The following is a 15709-nucleotide window of genomic DNA, read 5'->3' as shown; positions in this document are numbered from 1 at the left end:
TAGTCATTTTACTAGGCATTCAGTAGGATCTTATAAAAAACTTCAATACTTGAAGTTATTTTCCCCTTTTGCATTTTTTCTTTTAGCTTTCACTCTATTTTCCTTCTGGTTCTCTAAATCTTTTAAATTAGTATTTGTCATATTTTGAAATCTTTAAGAGTTCTCTTGGTTTTCCAAATATCTTCCAAAATTTTATCTATTTATTTGTTTGTTTTAATGGCATTTCTGGGTATGATAATATAGTCTATGGGTTGAGGCAGAGAGAAAATTCCAAATTGGAGTTTAGCTTAGGTACACTTTAAGACTTTGTTTTAGGGAAAAAAGAAAGAAAGGAAGAAAGAAAGAAAGAAAGAAAGAAAGAAAGAAAGAAAGAAAGAAAGGGAGGAAGGAAGAAAGACAAATTTCTTTCTTTTTTTTGTTTCCTCTTTCTGTTTGCTTTTTAAAAAAGATTTATTTCTTTTTTTTTTTTTCTGGAGCTAGGGACCGAACGAACCCAGGGCCTTGCGCTTGCTAGGCAAGCGCTCTACCACTGAGCTAAATTCCCAACCCACCCAAAAAAGATTTATTTCTTACACCTATGTGCCTGTGTATGTTCATGTGCACCGTGTGTATATAGATGTCCTTGGAGGGTCAGAAAAGAACATTGAATCCCCTCCCAGAACTAGAGTTACAAATGGTGTATAATCTGGGGCTGGAGAGATGGCTCAGTGGTTAAGAGCACTGACTACTTTTCCAGAGGTCCTGAGTTCAAATCCCAGCAACCACATGGTGGCTCACAACCATCTGTAATGAGGATCTGATGCCCTCTTCTGAAGACAGCTACAGTGTTATTCATGTACATTAAATAAATATTCAAATAAAAACTTTAAAAGACAAGTGATGTAATCCACCCAGTGTGGGCGCTGGGGACTGAACATGGGTTCCTGCTAGAGCAGTAAGCACTCTGAACTCATGAGCCGGCTCTCCAGCCTCTGTTTGGTTTGGCTGCCTTAGTCCCTTGAGTGCTCACACATCCAGCTTCCAACTTTTCTTCTTGTCTGTCTCTGTTTTTCATACCAGAGGCATTTGTTGGGTCTGATGGTCTTTTGTTCATGTTTAAGATTAGAACTTACCGAACACTATGAATTTATGGTAATCGGTTTAGCTACCTTTCTCTTACTGTGACAAAATACCATGACCAAGCCATATATAGACAGAAGCATTTAATTTGGCTTACGGTTTCGGAGGGTTAGAGTTTATGATGGCAGAACAAAGGCACAGTGGCAGGAACAGCTGAGCGCTCACACTGTGACTCATGAGCAGGAAGCAGAGATAACTCAGCATGCATTTTGAAAACTCAAAGCCCTCCCCGAGTGGCACACTTCCTCCATCAAGGCCACACCCCCTAAGCCTCCCCAGAGAGCTACCAACTGGAGACCAAGTAAACATGAGTCTGTGGAGGCCATTCTGTACAGCACAGGGTTTACTAACTTCAGACCTGGCAGTAAAATGCTGTGGTATGGCCATTTTGTTGGAGCTCTGGGGTGCTTCTGTGACAGGCCTTTGGATTAGTGATGAGGTCGTCTGCTTTAGGAGACGGCCCAGCACGTACACTGCTTGCTGCACAGGATGAGAATCAGTTCAACCCCTAACATGCCAGAAAAGGTGGACGGGCAGGTTTACATGTTGGGACCTCTGTGATCCCAGGCTGTGTGGGGCCATGACAGGAGGACCATTGGGCTTGATGGCTGCTGTCCTGGCTCTGGGTTCAGGGAGAGAGTCTGTCTGAAGGGAATAAGGTGAAGAGTAGTAGAGCAGGACAGGTGGTGTCCTCCTGTGGCTTCTACGTGCATACTCTTATACACCACACACACGCACACACAGACACACATACATACACACACAACATACAGACACACACAATACCATAATCACACCACACCACACCACACATACCACACACACACAACACCACACATACCACACATCCAACACCACACACACACACACACACACACACACACATAGACCACCAACCACACAACATACAGACACACACCATCCCATAATCACACCACACCACACATACCACATACACACAACACTACACATAACACACATCACACATAACACACACACAGACACACACACACTACAACCACACAACATACAGACACACACAATCCCATAATCACACCACACCACACATACCACATACACACATAACACACACACAGACACACACACACTACAACCACACAACATACAGACACATACACCACACACACCACACCACACATACCACACACCACCACACACACCACACATACACACCACCCCCCCACCCACCCACACACACACACACACACACATACCACACATACAACACCACACACACGCATACAACTTCACACACACACATACACACATACACAACCAACCACACAATATACAGACACACACAATACTACACTCATACTACACCACACATATCAGACACACAACACCACACACACAGGCACACACACAATACCACGCACAGACACTAAGACACACAGACACACACACACACCATACATACCTCACACACATCACCACACACACACACACACACACACACACACACACACACAAACACACGAAGCAGTTACCTGTCTACTCCATCACCCATTAGCCTAGCCTCTCTCTGCCTTTTACCAACTCTGCAGAAAACTTAAAGGTTGTTTGTCCATCTGGAGAGTTTAACAGAGGAATCCTAGGCTGAGGGAATTTGGTGCAGAACACAACCCTGAAAGAGGGAAATAAGTTTAAATCCATGTCCGTAGCAACTGTCTGTAGCCCCAAGCTCTATTCGCTACTCAGCAACCAGACAGTAAAAAAATCCAAGTCAATTCAAAGTCCCAGTCAAGACTGGCTTTGAACTGCTCATCCTTCAACCCCCACCTCTAGAATTAAATGTGTGTGGTTATAGGTTTTACAATTCTAATGGGACCCCAGCTTTTATTTGATTCTCATAGCAGATATGCCTCGAGGGCTCATAGCAGCTCTGTAGAGCCGTCTGCAGCTCTTGACCCACTGAAAGATTTAGAAGGCTTGATATACTTGTCTTTAGCTCATCATCCTGCTAAGTATTATTTGAAAATTTGTTACAGAATCTCACACACATACAGAAAGCCACATAAAACAAATGGGTAGCATAATGAATTATAAAACAAATATTTGCTAAGTTAATTTTAATGACTTGAATTACGGTTGAGATAGCAAGAGTCTATGGAAGTATAATTAAAACCAGATATGGTGGTTGCGCGCCTATAATCCCAGTACTTGGGAGCGGACGGCAGAAGAATCAGGAATTCAAGGCTAGATTTGACTGCACAGAGCTCAAAGCCAACCTGGACTACTCGAATGAGACCCTGCTTTTTTGTTTTTCGCTTTTTTAAGATAAATAAAAAGGGTGAGACCTCAACAAAAATGTATTTCATCTATCTGTCTATATGCCCATCCATCCACTTGTGGGTTGAACCGAGGCCTGTGTATGACATATAAACATTCTACCAGTGAGTCCCCCAGCCCCTAAGTACTTTAAATGTCAGGAAAAGGTAAGCCAGTACTTTGGTGAATGGGAGCGATAATATCCAGTCTTACCTTTGGACAGTCTTAGATGTGACTATAGTTTGCAGCTGCGTGGAGCCTGAACTTGGCATCTGAATACACATCACAACCACACAACATACAGACACTGTATGTTGAGCCAGCTCGTGCATTTGCATGATTACATCATGGGTGCCCATGACAGAAATGCTCTGGTTTAGACTCTGGTACCGTATCCTGGGGGTACATTTTACTATTTTTTTATTGGGATCACTTGTTACAACACTTCATTTTACAGCAGTTCAAAACGTCAGAATCTCTGGGCTGTTTTACAGCTTGAGGGTGACAGTTCCCGAAGGCTGACACAGCTTATAAAGTTTCCTGTTTGTAATTTTCGTTTTAGAATTAGGAGGTATTGCAGTTGGCATTCGGTAGAGATTCACACTTCATTAGTTTTTTTGTTTTTTTTTTAAATCATTTAAAAAAAATGGTGTCTGATGCAGAGAGAGGGAGAGAGAGTGACTGGTTCTGATTGTAACATTTAAAAGCGAAAAACTGAAAATCAATGTAAACTCTTAATTCAGGAAGCTCTCGTGGACAAGTCTTCAAGCAGGAGAGAGTAAATCACTGTGTATTGGAGCGGCTAGGAGCAGGCAGTAAAAGCACTGTGTCCTTTGTTTTCAGTCACGGAAATGGTCCAAGTGAAATCAGAAGTTTCCCTTTCCCGTTCCTTCTGTAACTGACAGTTCTGATCCACTCTCTTTCCCCAAGGGCTACTATGTATCACATCCGTCAGCCTCCTGAACTAATCAGTCGCTTTATTGTGAATTCAGAGTCCCAGAACCCGTCCTCGGGATGTGTTCCGTTTAAACGCAGCTTCTCTCTTCTCCCTGCAGGAATTGCAATTGGAGCACGCAAGGCAAGCCTTTGCGCTGAAAGACAAGAGCAAAAGCGGCATGATCTCAGGCCTGGATTTCAGTGACGTCATGGTCACCATCCGGTCCCACATGCTCACTCCTTTTGTGGAGGAGAACCTAGTCTCAGTAAGTCAGAAGACGGGCTTCACTTCACAACAGTTTGTGAAACACTGGGTTCTAGAACATCTTTTTGGCTTGTAACTAACCAGGCTTCGTCTTTAGGTGTTAGAAGGTTAAATTATGTGACTGTGACTCTGTGTGTGTGTGTGTGTATGTGTGTGAGGTGAGTGGTCTTTTCTCAGGTTTTAGCTGCCATCAGAGCTGCCATCTTGCTCTCGTGTATTTCCATTTACGATGTCCAGTCCAAGGGACATGGGAGTTCACAGACAAGAGAAGGCGATCTCTGTCCTTGAGTGCAGTCTTGCTTTCATCTGGCTTCTGTCACCTCCTGCCCCAAGCTCTCTGACAGTCCAGATGCCACGGTGCCTTGCTCTGTGTGCTGGAGAGATGTTCACTGGCTTTTGCACATTTAATAATGTTCACGTCAGAAAACACGGAGGAGTTGTGGGGCCAGCAGCCCCTGGAGTGTTGCTCACTGCCCTTTCACCTGCACATTCAGAGCATGTGCACCAGACACAGGTCTTTTGTTCTGTCAGAGCGAAAAACTCTCTCGGATAATCATGTGGACCCCCAGCACACTATGCCACCCACTTCCTCGCACAGTGGTGAAACGCTCCTCACCTGCTTTCTTGTCCACACGCTGTGTGCAGGTTTTTGATTACTGCTTGTTTAGAATGGAGGAAAGCCAGTGGGTACGTCTGTTGTTTCAGCTGAGGATCATTATCCGTGACTTACACTGGGGTAGAAAGATCAACGTCTGCTCTTTCTCCTCAGTGAATTTGAACATGGAGCCTGTCACTGTCCCCTCCACATCTCACCCCTGCCCCTGCCCCTTCTGTACCTTCACCTCATACCCCAACCAAAGATGAAAGGGGGGACGGAAAAGAATCAGGGAGAGAAGAAAGGAAGAAAAGCCAGAGAGAAGGGCTCACACAGTGTCAGTTAGGATGGAGGGATCCGTTTTGTATTTTCCAGCTGGGTTAGATGCCTTGGTTTACCAAAATACTGTCATAATCCTCAAGGAAAATGTTAAGGCATAGGAGCCTCGCCTTTGGTAGCCAGACTGACGTTAAAGAGGGAAGACAGACACTTTTGCCCATTGTTATATACAGTGTAGAAGGTGAAGCATTTAGATGTCAAAGAGAAACCAGAAAATCACATTATTTATAATAGTCTTTCTTGACTGGCGTTGTCCCCTTGGTGTTTCAATTAGCATTGCTTTGAGGTTTGAATACTGACAATTCTGCATCACCTCTGCCTTATAACTTGGGAATTAGGCTTCTAGAAACTGAAAAAAAACAAACAAAAAAACAGCACCAAATCTTCCTCTTTTGAGACGTGATACCTAAATGATGGGCAAAGTGAAGAGCTACGTTCTTAGTCTCCACAGATGATGAAGGCAGGCGATGCGCCTGTTATCCAGTGTGAGTGGCCCCGAGGTATGGTAAACCTCATAGAGATTGAACCTTCCCCAGATCCCCTAACATTTGGGGAGCTTCGGGGAGCTGTGTTTTGCACGATGGATGATCAGAGAGCTGCACATAGGTATCCTAAGTATGACAATGGCTCCTTTTTGTAGTTGAGAAAAGTTGATATAATAAAATGGTCTCAGGGCTGAAGAGAAGGCAGCAGTTAAACATACTGGCTGCTCTTCCAGAGGACTTGGGTTCAAGTCCCAGCAACAGCATGTTGGCTCACAACCATCCATGACTCCAGTTCTGGGGATCTGACGCCCTTCTCGGGTTTTCTCTAGCATCAGGCACACCTGTAGTATACCAAACCCACCTCACACACCAGTGTGCATAGAATAAAAAAGTCAATTTTAAATGGTCTTAAAATTTAAGGTTACTCAGTGTTAGAGTGCATGGTAAGTATAGAAGAGGCCTTGGTTTCAATCTACAGCATGGAAAAAAATAAAGCTAGTGCTTGGTTTTTATTTTTGTCTATGTGCATAGGAAAAAATAAACAAGTTTTGGGAATATTTCTTATTATACATTGATATTTTTCCAGGACCAGCAGGCAGTGAATAGTTGAGGGTCTTGAAGAATCCTGTTTAAATAGCCAGGTTTTGATCTGCAATAATTATATTTGTTGTTTCTGACCTTAGCGATGGGTGAACCATGAACTCCAACTTCCAGATGTTACTTTCTTCCTTAAAACCTAAATTGCATAGCCTTCCCCAAGGGTACAAAGCACACTGTGTTTTAGTCAGCTAGCCCCCTTGTATTTAAGGGCTGGTAGCTAATTGTTTTAATGACAGAGACTCCTTTGGGTCCACTTTGAGAAGGAAAAAAAAAATGAATGCAGAGTCCAAAAACCACATTTCGTTCTTTTGAGTTTTAAAAATTTTGTGCTGTAATTTCCTAGGCTGCTGGAGGGAGTACCTCACACCAAGTTAGCTTCTCCTACTTCAACGCGTTTAACTCCCTGCTCAACAATATGGAGCTGGTTCGCAAGATCTACAGCACTCTGGCCGGCACGAGGAAAGACATTGAAGTTACCAAGGGTAAGCTTTAAAAGTTGATTGGAATCTTTGAATCCGTGCTTCTCATCAGACAGATAGACCAACGTTTGTTTTTCATCAGATAGAGGCGAGGCCGGTCTAAGTCTGCCCCAGAACAAGGGGATCAGGAAAGTCAGTTGCCATGTGCATGTGCGCGTTTGACGCATGCGCATGCTTCATGTGCGCCTGGAACCCCAGGTGCAGTGTTTAATGAGATACTGAGGTCAGGAACGCAAAAGTGTTTTTGACAGTTTTGAAAAGAGCCTTGGCCCAATCTGTCAAACAGGTCAGTGGCAGCGTGGCGGCAGCTTGTTTGTACTGAAAACGAGTTGCCTTGGAGAGAGGAGCAAGGCCACTGCTTTTGGGTGAGTGGTGGTAGGGCATCTTGGGAGAACTCAGAGCAGCCACCTTTATCTTGTAACTCTGGAGACCAGAGGGAATGAGGGGCAAGAGAAGCGAGAATGAGAAAGGGATTGTTTTGTTGTTGAAGTTGATCTGTTTCTGCAATTTCGTCCTCTTAACATTTATTTTATCCCCGGCTTTACGGAATGCAGTTATAGGCTGAACCTGAGTATTTAAATTTAGTTTTACATGTTTAGAATAGTGCTAAAATTAATCCTTCCCCTCTCCCTTCCCCTTCCCCCTCTTTCCTCCCTTCTCCCCTTCCCCTCCTGTCTCCCTCCCCTCCCCCTCCCCCCAGACTTTATTTTAGACTCTTGAAATACTAACCTTTGTTTTTTTTTTTCCAGAGGAGTTTGCCCAGAGCGCCATACGCTATGGACAGGTTACCCCATTAGAAATTGACATCCTGTACCAGCTTGCCGACCTATACAATGCTTCAGGGTAAGCCTTTCAGTGACTCTTTGTGGTGTTTAGTACAAGGTGGATCTTTTGAGGTGTGACATATACCACGTCCTTTACCAACAGCCTTTTCAGTGTATAGATTCTTTTCAAAAAAATTTATTTAGTAAACATCTCAATATCCCCCCTCCCAGCTCCCCTCCCCCTCCCATAGCTCCCCCCTCCCCCTCCCCTTTTCCTCTGAGAAGGGGGAGGCCCGCCTGGGTATCACCCTACCCTGGCACATCAAGTCTCTGCAGGACTGAGGCTAGACATGGCAGCCCAAGTTAGAGGGATGGGATCTACAGACAGGCAACAGATTCATGGACAGCCCCCCACCTCTGCACATGAAGACCAAGGTGCACATCTGCTACAAATGGGCAGGGTGGCTTAGATCTAGTCCGTGCTGGCTTTGGTTGGTCGTTCAGTCTCTGGGAGCCCTCCAGGGTCCAGGTTAGTTGACTCTTCAGTCTTCCTGTAGAGTCCCTGTCCTCTTCAGGTCCCTCAGTCTTTCCCCTAACTCTTCCACAAGACTCCGAAGCTCCATCTAATGTTTGGCTGTGGGTCTCTGCGTTTATTTCCGTTGGCTGCTGGGTGGAGCCTCTCAGAGGACAGTTAGGTTAGGATCCTGTCTGCAAGCATAACGGGGTATCATTAATAGTGTCAGGGATGGGTCTCAATTTGGGCCAATCGTTCCCTCTGTCTCTGTTCCATTTTGTACCTGAACATCTTGTAAGGAGGTCAGAGGTTTTGGTCGAAGCTTTTGTGGGTGGATTGGTGTCTTTAACCCTCCAGGTAGCTGCTTCAGTCTCTTCCACTGTTAGGAATCTCAGGTAGTCACCCCTATAAACTCCCTGCCCACCCCCTTGCACATCCTAAAGATATTCCCTCCTTGGATTTCAGTTCTCTCTCTCCTGCTCTCCCTACACCTGCCCCCTGACCACATTCTCCCCCTCTTCCCGTCACCCATCCGGTTCACTCCTTCCATCCACCATGATATCTACTTTATTTCCCCTTCTGAGAACATGCAAGCATCCTCCCTTGGGTCCTCCTTGTTATTTAGCTTCTTTGGGTCTGTGCATTGTAGTGTGGGTATCCTGTACTTTATCGATAATGTCCACGTATAAGTAAGTACATACCATGCATGCCCTTTATGGTGGCACGCCTTTAATTCCAGTGCTCAGGAGGCAGAAGTAATAGAGCTTCTGTGAGTTTAAGACCAGCTTGATCTACAAAGGAAGTTACAGGACAGCCAGGGCTGCATGGGGCCTGTGTCCAAAACAAAAACAAAAGCAAAAGAAAGAATTAAAATAATCTTTGTCTTCAGTGTATAGATTTTCAGCAAGAGAAATTGGAGAAGAGAGAGAGAGAAGATGGAGGACCAGAGAGGCAGAGGGAGGGAGAGAGAGGGAGAGCCAGGGGCAGAAGCATAGAGAGATTGGGTTGGAGCAAAGAGCCAAGAGATGAATTTTTGGAGGAGGAGGGGTGAGAGAGGGAAGAGAAGGGGTTCAGGGTGAGAGTGAAGAGGGAGAAGGAGGAAAATGAGAAGCAGGGAGTTGAGGAGAGGGAGAAGATGGGTTTAATGCAGGCTTTCCAAAACTTGGTTAACTTTGTAAATTCATTTAAATAGGCTGAGGTACATGGAAAACATTGTATCCTTTTTGATCGCTATAAAAGGTTGTTTTTGTGAATAGCGTGTACCTAATTTGTGTTGCAGAGTTACTTTCTTAAGATATGCCTAATACATCATCATGCTTCTCCCAGAGACAATTGAGGATGTTTATGCCTTTGTTATAAGTTAAAAGCACAAAGGCCTGTAGAGGACGTTTAACATGCAAATACATGCCAATACATGCAGAACCCTCAAGCAAAGCTCCCAGTGGACAGGGCTAAAGAAGTGAATGAATGGTCTGTTTGCCAGATATGGGTGTCTCCTGAGAGGCTCTGCCAGAGCCCTACTAATACAGAGGAAGATGGTTGCAGCTAACCATTGCACTGAACAAGGAGATCCCAATGGAGGAGTTAGAGAAAAGACTGAAGGAGCAGAAGGGGTTTGCAACCCCACAGGAAGTACAACAATATCAACCAACCAGACCCCACTAGAGCTCCCAGGGACTAAACCACCAACCAATGAGTACACATGGAGGGACCCATGGCTCCAGCCACATATGTAGCAGAGAATGGCATTGTCCAGCATCAATAGGAGGAAAAGACCTTGGTCCTGTGAAGGCTCATTTCCCCAGTGTAGGGGAATGTCAGGTTGGAGAGGGTGGGTAGGAGTTGGAGCATCCTCGTAGAAGCAGGGAGAGGGGGTAGGGAGTCTGGGAGATGGAGGACAGGGAATAACATTTGAAATGTAAATACATTAAATACCAAGAAAAATAAAATTCAAAACAAAACAAAACAACCCCAAACCCTGCGTTGTTGTTGTTTCCAGTCACCTGTGGTAGTTCTTTAAATAATAATATCGGATATACTGGGCCTGAAGAGAAGGATTTGCAGTTCAGGACACTTGCTCCCCGTGCAGAGGACTCAGGTTTAATCCCAGCACCCACATCCAGGGTGGCAAATACCTGCTTGGAACTTCAGCTCCAAAAGATGCAGCACTGTCTGGTGGCTCCAGAGGGCATCTGCATTCCCAAGCGCATGCCCTGGCCTGCACAGACGTACAAGTACACATCACTGAAAATAAGTCTAACTATCTGAGGACTAAGAAGTTGCATATTCATATGTTCCTTCTTGCTGGATGGCGCATGCCGGGCAGATGAAACTTAGTCTTTCAGCTGCCTTGTGTACCACTAGCAGCGCTGGGTGATTGACACAAACCACCAGGCCATGCCCCAACCATCTAAAATTCACAGTTTTAGACAAATGCCTTGAGCCTCCTTCATGTGAATAAATGGTTTTCTTAGAGTCCTCAAAGCTACATCTGAAGTGGACCTGTTATCTGGCTCAGGAATGTACTTATTTTTAAGTCAGTTTTGACATCCATAGTGTTCCGTTCACATGATTCAAAACTCAAGGGCTTTGAAGAAGAGAACTATAAAACAGAGAGAGGGGGAGGGAGGGAGAGGGAGAAGGAAAGGGGGAGGGGGAGGGTAGGAGGGAAGGAGGGAAGGACGGGGGCAGGGTAAGACCCCTTCCTACCCTTGAGCCTTCTCTCAAGGCAGCTAACTGTTTTTCTCCTTGTTTCTAACCTTCCTTGAGGGACACTGGGGACTTCTGCATTAAGAAGAGGGAATGTGGACATTTGCTTTGGGGGAATTGCTTGTTCACTTTTTGTGTCCATCATTGGAATTCCATTGGATCCATTCCCTCCTCAGAGATTCCTCTGGAGGCTTTTGTTTTTGTTATAAATAAGATCTGAAGGTTCATTGTTTTTTATCACTAAAATGATCATAAAATGTGAATAAGGGGAATAACACTCGAAATGTAAATAAGAAATACTCAAGTTAATTTAAAAAAATGTGAATAAGGAGGTGGCCCCTTTAAATACATCTCCAGCTTTTGGGGGGGAGAAAGGTGTGCTCCACCTGAGGGGTTTGTCAATGTCTAACAATTCTCTTTGTCACCCTTCTCCCTTAAGGCGCTTGACTCTGGCAGACATCGAGAGAATAGCTCCGCTGGCTGAGGGGGCCTTACCTTACAACCTGGCAGAGCTTCAGAGGCAGGTATGAGCAGTCTGTGACTCCGTTCACTGTCAGCAATGCTGAAATGGGGGCTGGAGAGATGGCTCAGAGGTTAAGAGCACTGACAGCTCTTCCAGAGGATGCTGGTTCAATTCTCCACACATGGCAGCTCACAACTGTCTGTAACTCCAGTTCCAGGGGATCCCACACCCTCACACAGACATACACGTAAGCAAAACACTAATGCACATAAGAAATAAGAAATCATCAAAAAGAAAAAAAAGAAAAAGGAAATGAAAGCTGAAGTGAGATGAAGAAACAACCCAAAGATTTCAGTTGGCGTGAGTATTAAAGGCACAGGAGGCCTTATTCCCCACACCCTCACAAGCTGATGTGATGTGGTGACTAGGGTTTGAGTTCCAACCTTCTAGCTTATTAAGATGAGGAAACACTTGTGGGGGTGACCTCCTTGGCATCATTTGCCTAAGCATCCTTAGAGATTAGTGATCAGGCCACTCTGTGGTTAAGCTGATATTTATTTATTTAAAGTACAAAGCAGTTTGCAATTGAAACAAACTATCACCGTGATTGTGCCTAACAGATTACAATATGGAAAAAGAAAATGTATCTGATTAGTGAACTAGAAAGAAAATTTGTTTTCCTTTAATGTTAAGTATAATAAAAATGAGGCCCATGTCTGTAGTGTTAATACAGCTCCATTTTGGATTTTCTAATGTTCTCAGTAGAAAAAGCCAGACCCATGAGATGACCTCCAAGATTTTTTTTTTTAAACGAAGCTTTGTTTTAAGTGGAAACCTGGACTTCTAGCAGAGGATCACAGGGCCTTGGGTGTGAGGTTTCAGGGAGCTGGCCTCTTTCTCCTGATGTTCCATTGGGCTTAGCCTTGAAGAGCCTCTGTTTCTCATTATCTTTATGAGGTTTTGTGAAGTAATGTGAAATGGGGAGAGAAAGTGGGAAACGGAAGGAGGACAGAGGACCAGTGGAACATAAGGGGCAGGTTACCAAAGTACACCTATCTACCTGTTCCTCACATGACTTCTCAGTGAGCAGCCAGGGGCGGGCTTGCTGTTACCTTCCTTCATCAATCAGGTTAGTAGGAAATCAAAGTACTCAGCCAGTAGGGGGATGAGTGCCTGCAACCAAGCACCCAGGAAGCTGAGACAGAAAGATTGCCATGAGTTCAAGGCCAGCCTGAGCTACATGGCAAAACCGTGATTCCAAAAAACCAGCCAAGCAACCAACCAGAAATGTCGTTGACTTTGGAAAGGTCTCGTAGGAGATATTTCTTCTGCCTGAGCTCCATAGAATTGCTGTCTGAAATCAATTAGGATTTCTAATTCTATCTTAGCACTAAATAAGGACATTTTACTCAGGTGAAGCAAAGGAAAATACAAAAGAGCCCATGGAGCCTTCACTTAGACCATGCTCTGTCTCTAGTGGAAGCTTAGTGGTCCTGTCCCGCATAGCCATTTAGCTTTTTGGTTTTCCCTTGCTCAAAATTTTTTGCTTTCTCTTTCCAAAGTTTCCCTCTTTTTCTCTTTTTTTTTTATTTTTTTATTTATTTATTTATTTATTTATTTATTTATTTATTATTTTTTATTTTTTATTTTTTTCCAGAGCTGGGGACCGAACCCAGGGCCTTGCGCTTCCTAGGCAAGCGCTCTACCACTGAGCTAAATCCCTAACCCCTTGTTTTGTTTTTTGAGACAGGATAATCATGTAGTCCAGGCCAGCCTCAAACTCACTGTGTAGCAAGGGTTAGCTCTGATTTCCCGGCCCTCTGGTTTCCCCTTCCCAATCACTGGAATTAGGAGTTGGCTACTCACTGGGCTTCAAAGTTTATTTCTATTGTAAGTTCTCAGTCCTTAAAAATAGGTGGGTTTATTTAAAATTTGGTGTGTGTGTGTGTGTTTTTAATAAAAATTTGTAACATAAAAATGTAAGACATTGAAATAGTTAATGATTTCTTACAGAATTGAACTTGGTATTTTGTACTGTGCATTTATGAAAATCGCTCTTGGGTTTTGAAAAACTTAATTATGGAAAGATGTTGTGCAATGTTACGTCTCTGTTTTATCTGTCCTTGGAGATGTTGTTCATATCTGTTACTGGGGTTGGGGGTAGACTCAGTGATAGAGTGTAATGTATGTGAGACCCTGATTCACAGGCACCACAAGAATAAACATATAATAATCAGGCATGCAAAGACTTGTCACTGAGAAATAGTTCATTCAGCTTCTTCCAAATAAATACGGGGCAGCAGGATAGCTTAGTGTATTAGTCAGGATTCTCTAGAGCAGTGCTCTCAGTCTCTGGGAGCCTTCTCTATTGTTCTCCATGATAGGAAAGAGAGAGTCTTTCCTAAACCTAGAGCTTGTAGTCTGAGCTAGACTGGCTGGGGGATGGGGGTGGGGGGAGACAGGACAGGAGGATCCTTGTATCTGAAATATCTTTGTCATCGCCACTAACATAGACAAGCTGCCCCATATCTGAGTATTGACACCCCTCCCCCCCCCACACAAGACCACTGGAAAACACAGATATTTATATTACGATTCATAAGCAATAGCAAAATTACAGCTATGAAGTAGCAATAAAAATAATTTTATGGTTGGGGGGTCACCATAGCACGAAGAACTGCATTAAAGGGTCACAGCTAAGCTTGATTCTTGAAACTCAGTAGAAGGCGAGAACTGAATCCTGGAAGATGGCCTGTGGCCCCTGGGTTTGCATAGTGGCATGTACACACACACACACACACACACACACACCATCAAAAAATAGAGAAAGCAATTCACGTGAATGAATTTAAAAGTCCCAACTCATGTACCCTGACTTCCACAAATAAATTAACATTTAAAAATTCTCTTTAAAATATCCCACTTCAGCAGCTGGATCCTTTGTTCCCATCTCCTGAGTGCTGGGGTCACAGCTGTGCACTACTACACCTGTTTTAGGAGTGCTGGGGCGTGGACTCAGGGTTCACGCCAGCCAAGCATCGTACTGAGCTATGTCCACACCTCCCCAATTGGAAGTTGAAACTGAGTTAGGTAAAAGTCAACAAAAGGCTGCAGAGAAAGAGATGTGCACATTTTTTATGCTTGTACCAGTTTGGAGATTAAGCCCAGGTTACCCCTCTATGAGAACGGGCAAACGATCCTCCTTTTTTTTTTTTCTTTCTGGGTGTCCCGAGTTTACTCTTTCAGTGTACAGGATAAATGATCTGTGACGAGCCTTCTCAGGCATATAACTGTGTGTTTGTGTCTCGTTTCTATGAGAAAGAATATTAAAGCTCTGCGTCGTTTGCTCAAGATGAGCTGAGAGTTGCTCTCTGCCTTAACCATCCCCGGATGACTGCCTCTTGTTTTCACGCATGCTGTTCCTTAGCACTGGGACTTTGTCTCTGTAGTTTGTGGTCTCTTGGACCACCTTTGATCTTGGATTCATGAGTACAGGGAGGGAGACATTGCAGTTGATTGGCTAGCTCCACAGAAGTGAAACCTGTTCTCAAAAAGGAGGAAATCAGGTTTATAGGAAAGCTATTGTTTATTTTACAAGTCATTTATCTCACTAAACATTTTAGATCGGAAGATACCGCAGTCTTTAATGCATTTAAACTCCCTCGTATTGGGAGGAAAGTATGCACACATGTGTAGAAATGAGAAAATAATTAAAATGTATATATTTTCCCTGTGTCCACTTGGTCCTTCTGTACTGTCACGACTTTGCGTTTTGGTCTTACTTTGAAAGGCTACTAATGCAGGGCAGCATTGGAGGGCCTGGAAAGCCGTAGGTGTGGCTCAGAGTGGCTTCTGTTTGTGTCCCCTAGCCCCGCCTTGCTCCTCTGACCACATGCAGATCATGTAGAACCCAGCTTTGTTGTTCTCAGACACTTGCTGTAAAATTGACTTCAGCTATTCTTGTTCTCCCGGATGGGTATGCGTTGCTAGAAGAAGCTTTCTCCCGATTGGGTTGACATGCCATGTAGAGCAGCTTGGTGAGGCTTGGTTCGTTAACGGACACAATCCCATCCTATATTTAACATAAACAAACGAACGAATAAACAAACCTTGTTTCAAATGAAATCTCAAATTCCCGAGGGAGCCCGT

At 44.2% G+C, this 15709-nt stretch overlaps 1 protein-coding gene across 1 annotated transcript in view; it reads left to right on the top strand.

The window, feature by feature from the left end:
- The window catches only part of Slc25a12 (solute carrier family 25 member 12), a 91317-nt gene that overhangs the window by 50366 nt on the left and 25242 nt on the right, over positions 1-15709 (top strand). The window contains exons 6-9 of the mRNA XM_032903473.1: positions 4467-4613; positions 6975-7113; positions 7860-7953; positions 11537-11621. Coding sequence (XP_032759364.1) covers positions 4467-4613; positions 6975-7113; positions 7860-7953; positions 11537-11621 — 465 coding nt within the window. The remainder of the gene's footprint in view (positions 1-4466; positions 4614-6974; positions 7114-7859; positions 7954-11536; positions 11622-15709) is intronic.

This window comes from Rattus rattus, chromosome 5 (assembly GCF_011064425.1).
Source record: "Rattus rattus isolate New Zealand chromosome 5, Rrattus_CSIRO_v1, whole genome shotgun sequence".
Taxonomy (NCBI): Eukaryota; Metazoa; Chordata; class Mammalia; order Rodentia; family Muridae; genus Rattus; species Rattus rattus.
The sequence above is the reverse complement of the archived record's forward strand: the minus strand, read 5'-3'. Positions and strand labels throughout refer to the sequence as shown.